Source organism: Acomys minous, assembly GCF_964271855.1.
Source record: "Acomys minous genome assembly, chromosome: 11".
In the NCBI taxonomy this organism is placed as follows: domain Eukaryota; kingdom Metazoa; phylum Chordata; class Mammalia; order Rodentia; family Muridae; genus Acomys; species Acomys minous.
The window spans coordinates 30,936,791-30,956,589 of record NC_140492.1 but is presented as its reverse complement, the minus strand read 5'-3'; the positions used below and the strand labels follow the sequence as shown (position 1 = coordinate 30,956,589).

At 41.3% G+C, this 19,799-nt stretch overlaps 1 protein-coding gene across 2 annotated transcripts; it reads right to left on the bottom strand.

The window, feature by feature from the left end:
• Window positions 1–8,296: 8,296 nt before the first annotated feature.
• Window positions 8,297–14,430, bottom strand: LOC311609157 (uncharacterized protein C3orf38 homolog). 2 transcript variants are annotated; one of them, XM_084801981.1, is made up of 3 exons: window positions 13,945–14,430; window positions 11,697–11,935; window positions 8,297–9,178 (listed from the first exon to the last, which is right to left on the bottom strand). In XM_084801981.1, exons 1-3 carry the CDS (start codon window positions 14,327–14,329, stop codon window positions 8,507–8,509), a joined length of 1,296 nt encoding a protein of 431 aa, XP_084658107.1. In that variant the 5' UTR covers window positions 14,330–14,430; the 3' UTR covers window positions 8,297–8,506. The 2 variants fall into 2 exon arrangements, with proteins under 2 accessions (XP_084658107.1, XP_084658106.1); XM_084801980.1 differs by having other exon boundaries at window positions 8,297–9,181; window positions 13,945–14,417.
• Between the last annotated feature and the right edge of the window lie 5,369 nt (window positions 14,431–19,799).

Below are 19,799 nucleotides of genomic sequence, written 5' to 3'. Positions count from 1 at the left end.
TCTATGTAAATATTGTTTTATTTTTTAGAATGACAACTCTTTTTTTTTAAAGATTTATTTATTTATTATTATTATGTATACAGTGCTCTGCTGGCTTGTACACCTGCAGGTCAAAAGGGGGTGTCAGATCACATTATAGATGGTTATGAGGTGGTTTCTGGGAATCAAACTCAGGACCTCTGGAATAGCAGTCAGTGCTCTTAACCTCTGAGCCATCTCTCCAGGCCCCTATATAAATATTGTTGACCGTAAACTTTCTCTTTCAGTAATATTGTCACCTATATGCAGGAAAAGAAACAAGTCTGTTCACTGAGGAGCTTACATGGGCTCTCTGTGTGCCCCTGAGTTAGCTCCAGAAAGAAAAGTACTCTCTCATAGAAGTCACAGCATTTGGATGTGGTTTTAAATAAAACCCAACAGTTTCTGCAGTAGGCAAACCACCAACATGACCTCGAAGAGATAAGTGGCTCTGCAGAACTGAGCTGTTTGTACAAGAGTCACATGACCTTGTAATCTTAAAATAACCAGCTCTTCAAGGTGGCTTTGCGCATACACCACTTACACAAGGCGCCTAATAGTACAGAGAAACCAAGTCTGCTGAAGAAATGCTCTTTGTCTCTACCCTGCTCCCCAAACCTCATGTGAACCCTTCCCTCTATAAACAGGTAGTGGGGGTGGGAAGGGGGTGGGAGTGGGGGAGTGTGACTTCCTGCCCAGTTTTCCCTCCAGCAGTTATAACTCAGGAAATGAAAGTTTACCTCTCCTCCCTTCAACAAACGAACTGCCATGCTGCTCTTCCATATCCAGTTACTTGTTTAAGAAAGGGAAGTGTTGGTTGTAATGTTTTTTTTCTTTTTTTCTTTCTCTTTCTTTTTTTTCTTCTTTTTTTCTAGTAATGCCATTTTGAAAATCTTTTTTTGTAATGCCTTTATTTATCGTTAACTTTCGGGGTTGCTAAAGCCTGCATTGCATCACTATGGAAAGGTCATGGGTCCTAAAGATCACATACCATTTTACTCCACACTAAAGCTTATTTCCTAATGTCTTGCTTTCTATATTTCTGGGTTTTCAGAGAAAAGTAGAACAGGAAATTAGTCTTTATTCTTATGTGTAATACACTCCTGTGAGGAAGTTTGTTTGAAAGACTGAGTAACTTCAAGAACACAAGCCAGGACTGCTCTTCCACACTGCCCCTTAATTACGCTATTTTTTAAAGGTTTATTTTTATGCGTATGAATTGTCCCTCTGTACATATTTGTACCATGTGTGTGCCTTGTGCACCCCTGAAATTGGTGATAGAGGGTTTCAACTATCCTGAGTGCTGGGAACTAAACCTGGATGATCTCCCAGTGGAGAAGCAGGACCTCTCAGCCTCAGCTGTTTTCTTTCTTTCCTTTTTAAAAAAGTTTTAACCTTTTAATTCTTTTCAGGTAAAACATACAAATCTATATTACCATCAACCCCCCCCCCAAACAATAGAAAAGTGTTGCAGTTTTTATCCTTGCAGTTCTCCTTTGTGTCTGGCTGAAAGCATCTGGATTCTCTGGAGCCAATCTGTTGCAATGTCTTGTGGTGGAAGCATATTAAGAAATTCAGACTTACGGAGATCTATAATTTGGCAAAGAAAAATCTCATATACTTCCTTGAAATAGTCCAAGGATAACCCCCACACACCAAGTACAGGCTGAACATCTCTAATCTGAAAATGTAAAGTGCTCAAAAGCACTGAGCAATGAAAAACAAAAACAAAAAATAAATAACCATGACCCCAGCCCCCAAGATTTTGAGGCCCCAAGCATTTCAGATGAAAGGATACACAGCTTCAGAAACTAAAAACTATCATGCTTAGCTGCCTATCTTAGAAGATTCAAAGAAAGGTGCCCCCTAAGTAGTTCTAAGGATATGTGTTCCCTTAAACAAATTAACTCTCTAATTAGATGTTGAGCATCATGTCTTAGAGGAGGCACATTATCAGGCACATGACACTATAATCACCCTTTATGTTGCCCAACCTACTTTACTGGCTTTCTAGGATACACATCAACTAGGTCATATGAAGAAGCACTTTGAAATCCATTAAAACTCTGCTCAGTCATTTTCTTGCTGATAAAGCTTTTTCAATAGTTTCTGCTTTCCCTCACATTTGAATTGCATAAGCTGCTAACAAGTACCTTATGGTTTATTAAATTCTATAAGGCTCTTCTCACTTTTGTTTCCTCTACCTGGTAAATTAATTTATCAGAGAAGTCAAAGTGCTTTAAAAAATCACAAGGCTGAAGGATGAGGAAGAATGATATGAATGTTGTCATCTGGACATGACATGGCCGGTGTGCGCGCCTGAAGTCACTGCAGCCATGGCTGCCTGCACAGGGGCAAGCCAACAAGATCAGTCAACAGTCCAGCGGACACCCTTAACTAGGCTGAGTTACAAAAGGGGGCAGGGCATGGTGAGAAGGGGCATATACTGGGGTGCCTGTGGGAAGTCAGGGAGGAGATTTGGGGTGGAGATGGTCAAGACTCACTGGTTACATATATGAAATTGTCAAAGAGTAAATTTAAAAATTCTATTAAAGAAAACAAAATAAGCATATAAAATTTTGGTGGCCTCATAAAGCTATTTGACATGCAGTACAATTTTGATCAATAATAAATGGATTTCAGGCCAAAACTCACTTCAGATAATCATCAATGTCCTTCTTTGTCTGTTTTGGATGTTTGAAAACACTACCTATGGGATCTCCCATTGTTTTCTTGAATTCACACACCTCTTTCCCCTACGTACATACACTGTGCAGTCTTCCCTGTGAGTATCTCAATCTACAGCAGGGAAACTGAAACATACTTCTGTGTGTTGCTTCCACACATCAGTCAAAAGATCTCAGGTCAAACCATCAGAAGCCAAGAATTTCCTGCAACAGCTTTTCATTTAGTTTCTGTCAAACCACTTTGCCCTTTTCTTGGTTAAAAACACGGAAATAATATAAGCATATGTAAAAGCGCACGCACACACACACAAACATTTTTGCAGTTTATAGTGACTAAACAAAAATGTTAAAGACAATAGTTTTTCCCTTTTGGGAAAAGTATAACATAAACTTTTTTTTTCCACATCATTTTCTGGATGTTACCCACTGCAAATAAAAATTCAAATACTAGTCACACAAATACTTAAAAGTATATGTGTTTTTGGGGGGGAGGAGAGTGACCTCTTTAATATGGACACTCGATCCTGGGTGGAGGGAAAGAGACTAGGAGCTCAGAAGGCAGATAAGTGGGTGAGTTGTAGGACTGCACCTGGTTCCAGGAGGAATGGGCAGCAGGGACTGGTCCAGGCTGGGAGCCCCACTAGGAGACCTGAGGGCCAGTGCCTGAGATAGTATCTAAGCCAAGTAGTATTTACTCAGGCCAGAGGATGGACTAGAGGCAAGGGTGGGGCCTGGTTGGGGACTTGCAGCACCCAGGAGCTGGCACCACTGGGAGCCTCCCCAAGCTGTTGCTGGAATTCCAGGTATGTCTGACAGTTGGACTCCAGCAGCTCCTGGAGGCGGTCATTGTCCTCCAGGTGGCCCAGACATCCCTGCTCATCTTCCACTTCCACCGGCATGCCTGCTGGAGGCAGACATTACTGGCTCAGGCACTGCACAGAAAACTGGTGCTGGGAAGAAGGTTATACATGATTCTTTTTTTAAAAATAAAGATCTATTTTAACCACTATGAGTTTTGCCTACATATATGTGTACCATGTACACAGGCCAGATGGTGATATCAGAGCCCTGGAACTGTAATTACAGATGATCCTGAGCTAGACGTGGGTGATGGAAATTGAATGCAGGGCCTCTGAAGTGTTAACTGCTGAGCCATCTCTCCAGCCCCGGCAAACATGTGTTTGAAGACTGGGTGTGTGTTTCAGTAAGTGTAATTTGTGAAAAAAAATCAAAGGTGTTGTGTTGTATATGTATACACTAAAAGACACACACACACACACACACACACATTTGGTTTTATTGAAAGGCAAGGTCTCACTATGTAGTTCTGGCTGTCCTGGAACTCACTATGTAGACCAGGCTAACATCGAACTCTGGCTCTGCTTCCAGAGTTGCTAGGATTAAAGGTATGTACCACTACACCCAGTTCAGATAGTCATCAAAATCCTTCATTGGTGAAAAACCAAAAAGTTTTACAGTGATCATTTATTAAAAAATATTAATTAATAGGCAAAACTTATAAGACATGAGTAAATGAGGCAGGAAACAGTCTATGCATTTTTCCTATAGAGTTTCCAGACTAACAGACCAGCGGATCCTCATTCCTTCAGCATCAGTGATACAGTCCGAGGTAGGACTCAGCATAAAATATAAAAACAGTTTAGAGCCAGGTGCAGTGGCGAACTGCTTTTAATCCCAGCATTTAAGGGAGGCAGAGGCTGGTGGATCAAAGCCAGCCTGGTCTACAAAGCAAGTTCATGATACCCGAGGCTACACAGAGAAACCCTGTCTCGGAGGAAAAACTAGTTTAGGTAGTAAAAACATCAATGAGACATGACAAGCAGCACTTGGTAATAAAATAAATTATTAAAATAGTAAAACTTACTTTATATAAGCTAAGAAACAAGAGAATACCATAAGAAATTAGGAGAAACCTCACACCAACAATAAATGCCTACCAAATCAAAACGTTTAAGAGCAAACGCTGGTGTACTCCCTAAGATCAGTGTTTTTCTTTTTTCCTTTCTTTGTACATATTCCTGAGACACAGTCTCCCTGAGCAGCACTGGCTGGCCTGAAAGTCCCTACAGCAAGGAAGCCTGACTGAAACTCAGACCCACCTGCTTGGGCTTCCCAGGTGCTGGGATTAAAGGTGTGCGTGCACCATCACACCTGGCTGTCAGTGTTTGTCTTTTTCCTAAACTCTTGTGCTGTCACAAACTTTTCTTTAAATTAGGAGTATGGCATATGCTGCAAAAACTCCCAATTCCTAGTACCAAATATTTTCAGGCTTTTCTCACCTATGAATAGAAATATAATTACTACCTACACATATACTTAAAACTGTACACGTGGGTTTTTGTTGAAGAATGAACTGTGTTTTCAATGAGCACTACTTTCGAGAAGGTGAGCTAATAGAGAATTTCCACCCAGTAAACTACACATTCCTTTAAAAGTAAATCAATTTCTAAGAAACTATCCAATCCTACTGCCATGCAACTTTAAAAGTATGGGAGACAGAAACGATTTGGCCTAGCTTACTTTAAAACAAGGGTCCAGTGAGATGGCTCAGCAGGTGCGGGAGCTTGCTGCACAGCCCTGACAACCTGACTTCAGTCCCCTGGAACCCAAGGACTCTCAACTTTCACGACTTCTTCTCTCATCCTCATGTATACATAATTGTGTCATTTGTGCATTATATGTACGCACGCACGCGCGCGCGCACACACACACAAGTTCCCATATACATCACACACTAATAAAAAACATAAGATTTCAAACTAAGTAGCAAACTGAAAACAAAACAAATCCAAGAATAAACATTGGCTTTATAATGTAAAAACCACAACTTAAAAAGACCAACTACATAACAATAAAATAAAATGAAATTTTGAATGTTACTTGAATACTGAAGCCTCAATGTCATCTTTTACAAAAGTACAAGTATGACCTTAAGTATTGTACCAGAGTGTTGTTAATTGGCAACACTGGCATGCAAGGAAGAGGCTGGAAAGCAGGGGGTTGAGGCCAGCCTAGAGTATGTGAAGAGACTTCTCAAAATAAATTAAATAATAAATAAATTAAATAAATAGCTAACAATTGATAAGTCTAGCTTTTTCAATTTAGCAAATACTGGGCACTTTAGGGTTTCTATTGCTGTAAGGTTGATATAAAACTAGCTAGCACACCAATAATTCATACTCTATGTAAAGTGTTGTACTAGCCAGATCTTTCAAGGATTAGCTAGGAAGAATACAGCAAAACAAAGTTTGCTTCAGCTGTTCCCTAACATACACAACTGTGGGTCAAAAAAAATTTCTTCGTATTTTCTTCTGATTCCAAGCTTTTTTTTTTTTAAATCATTTATTTTTATGTGCACTGGTGTTTTGCCCGCACATGTCTGTGTGAGGGAGTCAGTTCCCACGGAGCTTGAGCTACAGACAGTTGTGAGCTGCCATGTGGGTGCTGGGAATCAAACCCAGGTCCTGTGGAAATGCAGCCAGTGCTCTTAACCAGAGCCACCTCTCCAGCCCCGATTCTAAGCTTCTTCAACAGCTTTCAAATCTTCTCGATTTCTTTCTCTTCATTATTTCCCTATACTTGTTAGTTGCCTCAGTTGTAAGAATATCCCACCAACCCCAAAGACAATTATCACCTTAAGTTTGAGTGTTAAGGAGGCCTAAGTTTTTGTATAGCTACATATTAAACCAAATGTGACCAAAGGGGGGGGGCGTGAGGAAACCAAACACAAAGCCTCCCTGCCTAGTAGTTTGCTCACTTCTCACCTCACTGCAAAGAGGATCGACTATTGAGTCCAGATGCAGAGTAACCTGGGAAAAGTAGCCAATCCTCTCAATCTATTAATATTTCAAAATCTTCATGTTGACCTAACGCTCTGCAGAAATATGTGCCTTCCGTAGGCTTTTACAAATACAGAAGTTCAATACTGAAGATAACTAACCAAAATCCTCCTGTAGTACTGACACCAAATAGCACAAGGATAGTTTTTAATCTTATTCGTTTCTCAAGATATTTTTATCGGTACTTAAAACCTAAGAAACTATGGGCCAGGCGTGGCAACACATGCCTTTAACACCATCACTCAGAAGGCAGAGGCAGGTGGATCTCTGCTAGTTCCAGGCTAGCCTGTTCCACAGAGCAAGTTCCCAGCCAGCCAGAGCTACACAGAGAAACCCTGTCTCAAACAACAACAACAACAACAACAAAAAAGCATAAAGTCAAGCCATAGAAGTAGAGCATGGGTAAAGGTGTGGTCTGGCTATCTTGACTTATAAACATGAAAATCGTTTTGCACACTGTTGTTCCTTTCTACCTAATTTTGTTAACAATATAAATAACAGGAAAATCTGTTTAGGAACTGTGGGCTGAATCTAAACAGCCTGGTATTCTTACAGACAAAAAGAAATGCTGATCTGTCCTCTTCACAGAGGCATGCCACTAAAACAAAAGGGGCTGTGGTGGTGCATGGGTGTCTCTTATTTCCAACAACCACAATCAATTTCCCTAGACTATCGGAGTTAAATGCAAAAATTTAACATTTAACACCATCACATTTTCCAGAACTTTTTTCCAAATAGTAATTTAAAATTTGAAATTCAGACCAGATCAGCAAATAGTTACCAGGTGATGAGATGTTAAGGCAGCTGTATAATCTGTCAAATCAATTTGGTTCTCAAATCTAGTAACATAGAGGTGAAAAGACTTTATGTTAGGCTATATATATGTGTATTTGCATACTCATGGTTTAAGTTCTAAATGGGCTTTGTTTTCATTTTGAGGAGTGCCAACCTCTGTCAAGATCAACACTCATTTGTTGGTAATTGTGCACACGTTTAAAATCTCAAAGCATACTTTTCATCTGTAGGGTGTTACAGTAAACATTCTGTGAACTGTTGGCTGAACCTAAGCATTCTAGGTTGAGAACAGCATTTACTGCTCAAAACAGTTCCGAAAAGCAGCAGATTTCGAGATATGTGCTTGGACAGATAACTTGAAAATGAAGCTTTTAAAAGGCAGTATTTTTTTTTTCCAGGCTAAATTACTAGACTTTTGGAAAAGTCTGTGACTTGTATTTTATATAGGACTTTTGAGTTTACACGAAACATCTATAAAATGTTGGTGGGTTTTGTTGTTGTTGTTTTTTTGGTTTTTCTGAGGGGGGGTGGGGGTTGAGACAGGGTTTCTCTGTGTAGCCTTCCTTGGCTGTCCTGGAACTCAGAGATCCGCCTGCCTCTGCCTCCCAAGTGCTGGGATTAAAGGTGTACACCACCACCACGCCCGGCTGGTTTGGTTTTGTTTTAAATGGTAACACTTTAGCAAGGTGCACTTGTAAACTACTAATAAGAGCCAGGCGTGGTGGCACACACCTTTATCCCCAGCACTTAGGAGGCAGAGACAGGTGGATCACTGAGTTCTAGTCTGAGAGAGAGAGGGCACTAGAGGGGGAAGAGAGAGAGAACACAATAATAAGCCATGAATACCATTAGTCTCTGCCACTTAGAAATGCAGAGATTAGCAGGCTATTCAATAAATAAAACGAAAATATTACCTAAGGTTTCTAAGGCACACAGTTATTTACAACATCTCAAGTGGGATTTATTTGGTGGACCACAATAAGTTCTCAGAACATTTGCTGTAACTCAGGTAGAATTAGGCAAGTATTCACATTAGTCTGTAGTCCAAAAGGTATTTCAGCTAAAATGTGTCAGTCCTCACATCTGCAATTGCTTAGAGATGATCAGTGTTGCTTCTGTAGCTACTTTAAGCTGACTGGATAGAGCTCAGTGCTTTAGAGGGTTAGGCAAATTCAGTTCCTTTTTGTTCAAGAATACCTCATCTGCACTACCTACAACCTGGTCTCCACTCTCCAATGTCTGCCTTACATTAGGTCGTACCTCAGGGCTACTACACATAGTGATTACATTATAAAAGGCCTCCAGATCGCTCTGTTCAAACGTAATTGCTGGTTTCAACGATGGGCCAGGAGAAAGGGAACTTCCGCCAACAATTCTGAGGTTGATAAACTTGATTTTCCAAGTATTTTCCACAAAAGGGCTACGGATAAGTCCAAAAGTTTGTTCAAATATGCCCAAACAAGTATTTCCTCGGTGGACAGTCCCTGCAACTCCAACCATAACCAATCCATGAGGAGAGGACGCACATTTTAGTCCTTGAGAATCGAGGTTGGGACTGAGAAAAAGAAATTCCTCTTTCACTAATGACAGTAAGCGAAGGCTCACAATGTCTGCTCCATGGTAGTCTGTCACGTTTTGCTCTGAGGTGCTGTAATAAAACCTAAGCTTGACATCATGCCAGAAGTGCTGTGGGCCCCACTCATCTTGAGGTGGTCCCAGAAATGGGTTCTGAGAATTAAGAAGTTCAAAGAACCAGTGACAGAATTCTTCTCCTAAGCGACGAAAATCAACCTTTTCAGCTTCTTTTTCTTCTTTTGCCTGCTGGTTAAAGCAAACAGAAAGTAAAATAAAGGTTCACCACTCACATCCAAGTTTCTATATAACCTGTTTCCTAAAGAAGTGGTAATGTCCTGTTTGGAGGAAAGGGATCTGAAACACAGCATGCCAAGAAAAACCTCTTTCAAAAAGAAAAAAACCTTTTACATTTAAATTTTAGATAAGTAAAATTTAACAAGGCCACTGCTGGGCTCAGGGGCACACCGCTAAGGATGAGTGGGCACAGAGGTCCAAGGCCAGCCCTAGCACTCTGTCAGTCATCCTTCCCTGCCCCTCCCCCTCTCCTTCCTTCTTCTGTACTGTGTTTGGGGTCAAGCTGATATGTCCCCTAGACCTTCTGGGCTTTCTAAGAGAGAATCTTACTCTGCATTCATCAAGCCTCTTGTCTCCTGTGTGCTGAGGTTACAGGCCACGTATTGATAGTCTGTCTCTTCAAAACCAATGATAAAACAGCAATACAGGAATGTTATATGCAATACCAAAGAATGTGATCTTAGATAAAGGAAGTTCAAAAAAATACAAAATGAACAAAGTCCCTTAAGATATAAGTATCAGCATAAAAAGTCAATGATACTGGCTTGTGCACAATTTTCCCGTAATTATACATGTCTCTCAAAGCTTTACCACAATTGCTTCAAATGGAGCCTTTATTGACTGTAAACTAAATCTCAATAAAGATGTTGATGAAAATAGGAAATTGCAATAATTAATAAAACGCATGAGGAATTTGTACATTTTTCTAACATTATCATAAATTCTATTGAAAAGTATTTAAGCTCCTGTCACTCATGGAATCTACTCAAGCAGATGACCATTTTTTTTATTTTAGCCAGGAGAGGTTTGTCAGATTTTTTTTAAAAAATTCCTTACTAACTTCTTTAAATAGATACTTCAAAAAGGGACTAAAATGGGTATTTTCTATTACTGGGATTATTAATTCTTTAAACGAAAGGGAATATTAGTATAAAAGCACACCCTATAAACTAGACCTCATATATCTATGTATTCCAGAACAAAATACTCCATCAAGAATAAGATGTTATAAGACGGGCATGGTGGCACACGCCTTTAATCCCAGCACTAGGGAGGCCGAGGCAGGCGGATCGCTGTGAGTTCGAGTCCAGCCTGGTCTACAAAGCGAGTCCAGGACAGCCAAGGCCACACAGAGAAACCCCATCTTGGGGTGTGGGGGTGTGGGGGGGGAACCAAACAAACAAAAAAAAAGAATAAGATGTTATGCCAGGCATGGTGACACACGCCTTTAATCCCAACACTTGAGAGGCAGAGGCAGATGGATCTCTGTGGAGATCAAGGCTAGCCTGGTCTACAAAGAGAATTCCAGGACAACTAGGGCTCTTACACAGAGAAACCCTATCTCAAAAAACAAAAAAATTAAAATTAAAAAAAAAATTAAATTAAAAAAGTAATAAGATGCTATATCTTATTCTATATTATATATAAATATGTATCAATATATTTAGCACAATATGTGATATATAAGTATATTTTCTCAGTCGGGCGTGGTGGTGCACGCCTTTAATCCCAGCACTCGGGAGGCAGAGGCAGAGGCAGGTGGATTGCTGTGAGTTCGAGGCCAGCCTGGAGTCCAGGACAGTCAAGGCTACACAGAGAAACCCTGTCTCGAAAAACCAAAAAAAAAAAAAAAAAAAAAAAAAAAAGTATATTTTCTCCATCTTCACAAGATTGAAAAGCATTTTTTCTTTTCAGTATATTAAGCACACAAGACCTTAAAACATCCTGTCCTAAAATAAAAGCACAGTAACTATCCAAAGTTATGTCAATGAACATTAAAGCACTCAATATCTAAAAGTAAGACACACACACATACACACAAATGTGTGCATGAGCACACTCACATGATGCAAGGATTAACTGAAGAAAAATGAAAATCTTTTTCCTTTCTTTTTAAAAAATATTTATTTATTTATTATATATGCAGTGCGCTGCCTGCATGTACATCTGTATACCAGGAGAGGGCACCAGATCTCATTACAGATGGTTGTGAGCCACCATGCGGTTGCTGACAATTGAACTCAGGACCTCTGGAAGAGGAGACAGTGCTCTTAACCTCTAAGCCATCTCTCCAGCCCTGAAATCTTTTTCTTTTAATTTCTTAAATGAAATTTTTAAAAATTTCTTAAATGAAAAATTTACATGGCTTATAAAGGCAGTTTTACAAAATGAGAAAAGAAATGTACAGTAGCTTTCTTTTAAAATAAAATGAAATTACTGTTATAGTCTACTTTCTAAACATACGGTAATTCTCATTTGTGGAAAGAGGGCACTCCCTGACCCCACACCCAACCCCACAGATTGCATACACCCCACCAAGTCTGAAGTATTCGTTCATGGTCTTGGAGCATGTAAAGGAGATAAAAAGTGAAAACACAAGTGCTATGAACCACGCACCCTCAGGTCCAGGATGTTTGCAGTTTCAGACACAGCGAGGATTCAGAATGTCAGCACAAATCTAAGGTACCTGTTGGAAGAGCTGGATCTCCTCTGGCTTTGTAGCTGGCTCCGCTGGCTCCTTCAGTTTCTGCGTCTGTTTTTCCCAGTAACCTTTTGCATACTGAATAAGATTGTGTTTCTCAGTAGTTGGAGGTACAACCACCCCTTGTATTGCCAAATACTTAAATATGACTTCTCGGTGGACTTTTTTGCGCCTCAGAAGTTCTTCTACATTTTGGCTATACACTAATATTGCATGGATAGCATCTATAAAAAAAATAACAAAAATTAATAGACAATCATGAGGCATTTGTAAATTTGCTCTATGTCAGCAAAATTCTACTGAAAAGTATTGAAGCTCTTGTTTGCATACTTGCTTTTGCATTAAGATGGCTATGGCTTTGAAAATCAAGTGGCTTATCCATTTGTTTCCCCACCCCACCTACCCACCCTTTGTTTTGTTTTGTTTGTTTGTTTTTCTGAGACAAGGTTTCTCTGTGTATCTCTGGCTGTCCAGGACTCACTCTGTAAATCAGGCTGGCCTCCAACTTACAGAGATCCTGCCTGCCTCTCCAGTGCTGCAGTTAAAGGTGCGCACCACCACCGCAGCAGGGCCATTTGTCTCCTTTTATAATCCTTTAAACTTTCTTTACCTAGCAGGCAGTGGCAGCATGTCTTCAGTCTCAGCACTGGGGAGGCAGAGGCAGGCATATGTTGGGGGATGGTCTGGTGTATTTTGATGCTAATTACAGCTTGCTGTCTGACCTACCTTTTGCTTAATAAAAAGCCATCCCACCTGGGCAGGGCAAAGGAGACAGGTGGGGCTAGGCGTGAGAGAAATTCTGGAAAGAAAAAGGACTGCCAAAGGGAGAGAGCTGAAATAAAGAGAGTAAGTCGCCATGGGTTAGCTGGCGGTGTGGATGGAGAATCCAGGCCAGATAAAGAACATTTACAAGTATTTGAGATTATGGATGGGAGGTAGCTTGATAAAAATTATTTAAAACAGATGGCATAGTATTGAGAAAGGGATCCCAGGCCTGAGGCCCTACTATGGAAAGTAGTTTAGAGGATTGAGATCTGCCCTGCTCCAGGTTAATTAAGGCTATCTTAAAATATAACAAGTGTCTGTGTCTTGATTGATTGCTAGCCGGGCCTACAAACAATACTTGTAATTTTAAAAACAATAGGCATATCTCTGAGTTTGAGGCCAGGCTGATCTACAAAGCGAGTCCAGGACAGCCAGGGCAACACAGCCCAAAAAAACAAAACAAACAAACAAACAAAAAAACCTTACCCGGAAAAAAAAGTTATTTCTATGCCCCAAATATCTAAAATCCATAAACCTTGAGATGTCAAGGAACGTTGTCAAACTCCTGACTCTACAGATAATCAAAGTTGTAAGTGGCAGAATCAAGGAGTTGCATTTAAATCTGAAAATTGTGCTGACAACACGGACCAGATATCTTTGTGATATATGACACATGCAAAATGGCAATTTTTAAAAACTGCCCTCATCACACATACCTTCCTCAGATCTTATCCCATGGACACGCAGTATCTTTAAAGCCCCTATTTCAAAGCCCCTTAACGGCCGCTATCCTCTTTTCCCATTAATTTCAGAGTAGTTACCACATTCGACTGGTTTGTTTGTTTGTTGGGGGGGGGTGTTTTTGTTTTGTCATTTCCCTTTTTTTACAGCAACATACGTACGTTTCCCTAATGTATTTAGTAAGGACATTTTTAAATGATTTATAATTCAACGTACTTATATCCTTTGTGTCTTATATAAAATTTTTAGAACTTAAAAGAAAGTGTGGTCCTGCCACGACAACTTTTATATGTAGGACGAAGAGACTGAGCATTCCTTGATATACGTGGAATACACGGACTAACGCCATCAGCCTTTTGCTAGTTTCTTTCTGGCAAACGATGTTTACCTATGAGACCCACAAAAGGTGTTTCTGTGCTCCCTTCAGGCTGAAAGGAAACAGTCAGAGCAGCAGCTAGCTGACTCCTCAGATGGCTGAAACTTAAAACTGAAATACAAGGGGGGGGGGGATGGGGGGTCGGGGGTCGGGGGCTCTTGGAAATCATGAAAAATGCCTGATCTCGTAATCGCGCCAAAGCTTTACCCGGCCTGTACCCCTGTCCGCCCCACCAGCCCCGCCCCCCAACTCCCAAGACCCAAGCAGCCGCCTCGCGGGTTCACGCCTGAGCGGAGCCTCCTCTCCCCGCCGGTCCCCTCGGCGAGAGACAGCCGCCCTGTGGGTGCCTACCTTGGCGGTCCACAGGATGCACCAGGCGGTTGGTGACAGTGTCGCACAGGGCCATGATCTCATCGTTATCCAGCAGCTCGAGCAGGTTACGGCAGCCCTCCGTCTCTAAGTGGCTGAGCCCCGACATCTCGCCCCCGGGGAAGGGGGTAGGGGACGACGCCACTAAAGTCGCCCTCACGGCCCGCGGGCCGGATGGCGCCTTGGCAACAGAAACCGGAAGTGCCTTTCCAGTAGCTAGTGCCGGAAGTCTCAGATATTCCCGCCCCCTGGGCGGAAGTGCTCGCTCAGAAAGGAAGGGAAGAAACGCTGTGGTCCCGACTTCTGGTTCCGGCCTGTCTTGGAGTTGAGTTCCACAGATCGCGCTTAAAAGAAGTGTCGTGAACATTCACCTTCCATTCGAGGACTGGCTAGAAATGAACCTTTAAGCTCACCAACACGGCCTCCTCCGATAGTGCCACTTAAAGTTCAGCGCATGCGCGGGCGGGTGCGAGCCGGTGGAGACGGAAGTGGAGCGCGCAAGCGAGCTCCTGTGGTACCGCGGGTCTGGCAGGGCGAGATGTTCCGCCTCTCCTGGGGCCCGGGAACATTTGAATGTCTGTGGTCCTCTAGCCACTTCTGAGTTAGGTGAGCCGGTACCTTAATATTCTTCAGCAACACAAACTGAAAAACACTATACTGAGGAAATGTTTAAAAAGAACTAACAACTTGCTGATCCGTGATCCCACGCTTGACAGCCCTCTAGATAACTTTATATTGAGCCCAAGAATGTGGTAATGGAACCCCATTTGCAGATGGTTGGTCATTAGAACAAGTGAAACAACCTGGGGTTTCAGATTTGCATCTAATATGCAGATGAAGGGGCGCGATGCCACGCAAGGACCTGATTTATATTTGAATACAGTAATAGTTCGGTTGATGTGGGAAAAATACACCCCCCCCATCGCCCCCCCCCCCCAACCCCATGGGTAGAAGTAATTTGTGTTGAGAGAGTATGTAAGAGAAATTGGGTTTTGGTTAGAGTTTTTTTCCTAAATAGGAAATTACTAAGATTTGGGGCAGGATACTTTATTGATGTGGACACTGACTTCTACACTGCAGGATGCTTAACACAATCCCTGCATTTCTACAGAGTAGCACACCTCTTCTCACTGATGCAGGAGGGAACACCTCCAGGCTAGCCAATGCTCCCTGAGAAGGAATCATCCCCAGGCGAGCCACTGACTGGAACCCTGTCCAAGGGGGTTTCTGAGACGATGAAAATGTTTTTCTATTACCCTACACTAAACACTCTTCACACCACCTTTGAGATCTTGCACTATTGGTAGTAAAACTGAAGAACTTAATTACAAATTTTACTTGAACCTGAATAAAATTTTAATATATTCTGTTAATTTATTTATATTACATCTCAATTGTTATCCCATCCCTTGTATCCTCCCATTCCTCCCTCCCTCCCATTTTTCCTTTACTCCCCTCCGCTATGACTGTGACTGAGGGGGACCTCCTCCCCCTTTATATGCTCATAGGGTATCAAGTCTCTTCTTGGTATTAAATAAAGTTTTAATATCTACTTGTGGCTCATGACTGCTGAATTGGATCAAAGGCTACGGAATCAGATCGTGCAGAGAGATCGAGAGATTTGTAGGCCATTCTATGAATGTGTGTCGTTTATGTTTGACCCCTGGCTTCAATTCTTTTTAATTTCTAAACCCATTTTGAAGTCACAAGGGTTTCTTTATGACTGCTAGCTTGGACTTGTATTGTAGATCTCTGCTCCAAAGCCTTTGTTCTTGCTGTTGTACTTGAGATAGTCTTCCCTTCAGACATCTCAGCTGCTGATGCTCATTTTTTTTCTACTGCTTATTCAGTAGGAAAATATTCTACTAGGGAGGCCTTTCCTGCAAGGTCACCTCAACATTCTGCCTATGCTCCCTGCCCACTTCATTTGTCTCCAAAGTGTTTATATAATTTAGTATGTATATTAGGCCGTTTATTGTTCTCAATTCACTTCTATCCCGTTGCAGGGTGAGCCTCATGAGGCAAGCACTCTTTGTTTTATTACCTTTACAATGCCTAGCACATAGTAGATAGATATATATTTTAAGTAACTTGTGAGGCCACTGGAGTGTTAAACAGAGGGATGAAATGATCAAACTTGTTTCAAAAGAAATCACTTTTCAATAGTGATATGAAGGGTACACTAAAGGAATGAAGATGAAAGAGAGCCCAATGGAGAGGCTACTGTAATAGACTGTGTGACAGAAAATGAAGACTGGAGATAGAGGGGAAGATCTTGGATGAGTTCAGGCTTTGGTTTGGACCACCAGAGTTGCCATTTCCTGAGAAAAAGAAACACTAGGTAAAGTAGATTTTAATGAGCAGTAAGAGACTAGCTTAGACTTTTCTGGTGCAAGTGATGATACATACAAAAGAATAAATCAGAGAGAAGATTGAAGCAGAGAGAAGGTGCTGAATTAATTGTGACAAGGTATCAATATGAAGGGAGGTAGAATTTTCAATGTGACTATAAGACTGGAGACTAGACATGATAACAAATCTGGCAAAAGCATAACAAGCAAGTTTCAGCCTCAGTACTGAGTTCGAGGCCAGCCTTGTGTACAAAGTGAGCTTTGGACAGCCAAGGCTACAGAGAGAAACTCTGGAAAAAACAAAATAAAGAAATGATTTATAACCTAAATAAATTATAAGTTCTTTGAGCATTTCTTATGTTTTGGTCACATTTACTCCCTTCCCCATACTTTTCCAAGATCTGCCCCCACTTCCCCACCCACTCAACCTTGTATCCTTTTATTTTTAAAACCAGTCAAGACTAATTTGTGCTGCCAAATATTCTTGGAGTTAAGCCTTCAACTGGAGCGTGGTCAACTTACCAGAGGCTGACTAAACCCTTAACGAGAACTTAACTTTCCCTCTCCAAGGGCTAACAATTGCTGCTCCTAAGCAAGAACAGCAGGACTGGGCGCCCAACTTCCCTGTCCATGTTAAGATTTGGTGGCTTGGGCTTACACAAGTCTTGTGCTGCTGCCCTGCTGTGTCCACAAAAACAGTTCTCTTGTCATCTTCTATTGCTTCTAGCCCTTATACTCTTTCCATATCCTCTTCTGAAGTGATCCCTGAGCCCCAAGGCAGAGCGCTCTCGCTCTCTCCTCTCTCCCCCACCTCCCTTCCCTCCCTTGTGTATGTGCTTTTCTCTGTGTAGCCTTGGCTATGCTGGACTTGCTTTGTAGACCAGGCTAGCCTCAGAGATGCACCTGCCTCTGCCTCCTTGAGTGCTGGGATTACAGGCCTGCACCATTGTGCCAGCTGTGCATGTGTCTTTTAGGGCTGAGTATTCTGCAGTTTCTTACTCTACACCTTGGCTAGTTTGGGGTTTCTGCGTTAATAACTTGCCTATGTACCCTTTGGACTGTTGCTAATAAACTCTGAATACTTTCTCTAAGAGGTGAAAGATATTTACATTGTGAGGAGACACCAAAGTATACTTTTTTTCTTTTGAAAAGTAAATAAATTCTCAGGGATTAAACTCTTTCAGGCGTCAGTTCTTACTATCTTAATGACTCACTTAAGTCATTAAGTGCCAACCAATGGAAGTGTTTCTGAGAAAGCTCTGAATTTAAGGGTAGGAGGTTACCATATAGGGGAGTACTTTGTTGTTTATTATCTAGTTTCAAACCTTAGCTTGTATAAGAATCACCCAAGATTTGTGATAGATGTAGAGGGTTCAAGCTCACAGATAAGCACTAGGGAAACCAGTAATGTTAATCACCCAGGCTTATCTCTTCAAAGTACCTGTTTTCTACACACAGGCTGAAAGTGGATGTTAATAACCCGGTGACATTTGCTAACTATAAGGCTAGGTCTCACTCAAATCTCCCAGAATGTTTTTTTTTACCCCACTTTCCACCCCTAGATCTTTATCTTCTGCTTTGTTTTTTTTAGCTAATAGAACCCACCCTTAGAGGAGATGTCACATGTACTGAAATTAATAGTCCAGGGAGCTCCACACTGTTTCTGTCAGAGACCATTCCTTAGGCAATTAAGCTATAGAACCCATCTTTAAGGTAGATGCCATATGTACTTTTGCAAAAAAAAGTTTCAATGAATTCACATCTTAAGCTTTACTATGCACATGAGGTTGAGATAATTGTTACCAGGAAACTTTCCCCCCAAATTATACTGTACTTAAATATGTCTAAAATAAACCACCGCCTGGTGTCAGGCTCCAGAAGTTTGAACCAGCCCGGTTAAGTTCTGAGGAACCAAGTTTCCTTCTTGTCTGTTATGGTTCTTTCTCTGCCAGCAGTAGAGCTTACAGGAACCCCTACAATATGAATAAAATTCTTTAACCTAATATTTACCAAATTTCCATGTGATGCTGATTGTACTGCTGCTGAGATCATACCTTTAAGTATCATTACTAGGAGCCAGGTGTGGTGGCACATGCGTTTAATCCCAGCACTCAGGAGGCAGAGGCAGGCGGGTTTGGACAAGGTGAAGCCAGAAGCCAGCCTGGTCTACAAAGTGGGTCTAAGGCAGCCAGGTCTGTTACAAAGAGAAACCTTGTCTCAAAAAACAAACAAACAGAGCCGGGCGGTGGTGGCGCAGGCCTTTAACCCCAGCACTTGGGAGACAGAGGCAGGCGGATCGCTGTGAGTTCGAGGCCAGCCTGGTCTACAAAGTGAGTCTTGGACAGCCAAGGCTACACAGAGAGACCCTGTCTCGAAAAACCAAAAAACAAACAAACAAAAAGCATTACTAGAAGGTAATGAAGTGTCAACTAAGTGTGTCAGACAGACTTTATCCTGTCCCTGAGATCACGGATTCTCAGGTAAGGTTGTCTGTTTGGACATGTCTGTAGGGGAAACTGCATGGCAGAATGGAAAATCTTGATTATTCAAAACTGGGCAACCCTTCTGACTCTTACGGCTCACATTAACCCTGGAGGTGTTATAACAATTAGAAGTGACACATAGTGGGCACAAATATAGTAAACCAGAAGCCATTTCTCTTGGGTGTATAGCACTCTTCAATGAGATGAAGATCTTGATATATAATCTGAACTTGTGTCCTTGTAAACCACTGGTTCTTCATTAATCCAGATTTATACTACTTGGATATAGCATATTTGATTTGAGCACATGCATACGTTCATGTGCTGGGAGCTTGATCCATAATGAGGTATGAAGAACATGAAGAAATTATCAGATGATCAGTCATCCTTGACTGCATGTTGGCTCCTGTGAGCTTGTCATAGAATACCATGGCTCCTCCTCATTCCTGCTGCTTCTTGGCACATACCTCTTCTGCAGACTGACTGTTTTTCGAACCATTCCATGACTGGAAGTATGCTTTTTTGGCTTTCTAACCCCCAACTATGAGCTGAATAAACCATGTTTATATACTTAACTAGTGTCAGATATAGTAGCTATACCAAACAGACATAGGAACTATGAGAGCAACTTAATTCGATTGTCTTGTAAGAGATCTTAGTATTATTTCCCCCAAAAAAATGTTCCAATTGCAGAAGAGAAAAAAAAAATGGAAAGTTACCAAAGCAACAACTTGCCTAAATATCTTCATAGATGTATTGTTTTGAAAATGGATCATTTAGTCCAAGATCATGTCCCTCAGTCAGAAAGTTTAACTCACTGCTAAAATATTTCAGTAACATGTCCAACTGTTGTTTGTAATATATGCAAATTACCTTAACTCATCTACTCATTCTCTTTCAGTGCTACTTCATTGCATTAAATTTTTTCATTCTTCTTATACATCACATTTTGAAATGTTTAAGTTATAGCTAATAGTGCAGGGTTTTGTTTTGTTTTTTCCTC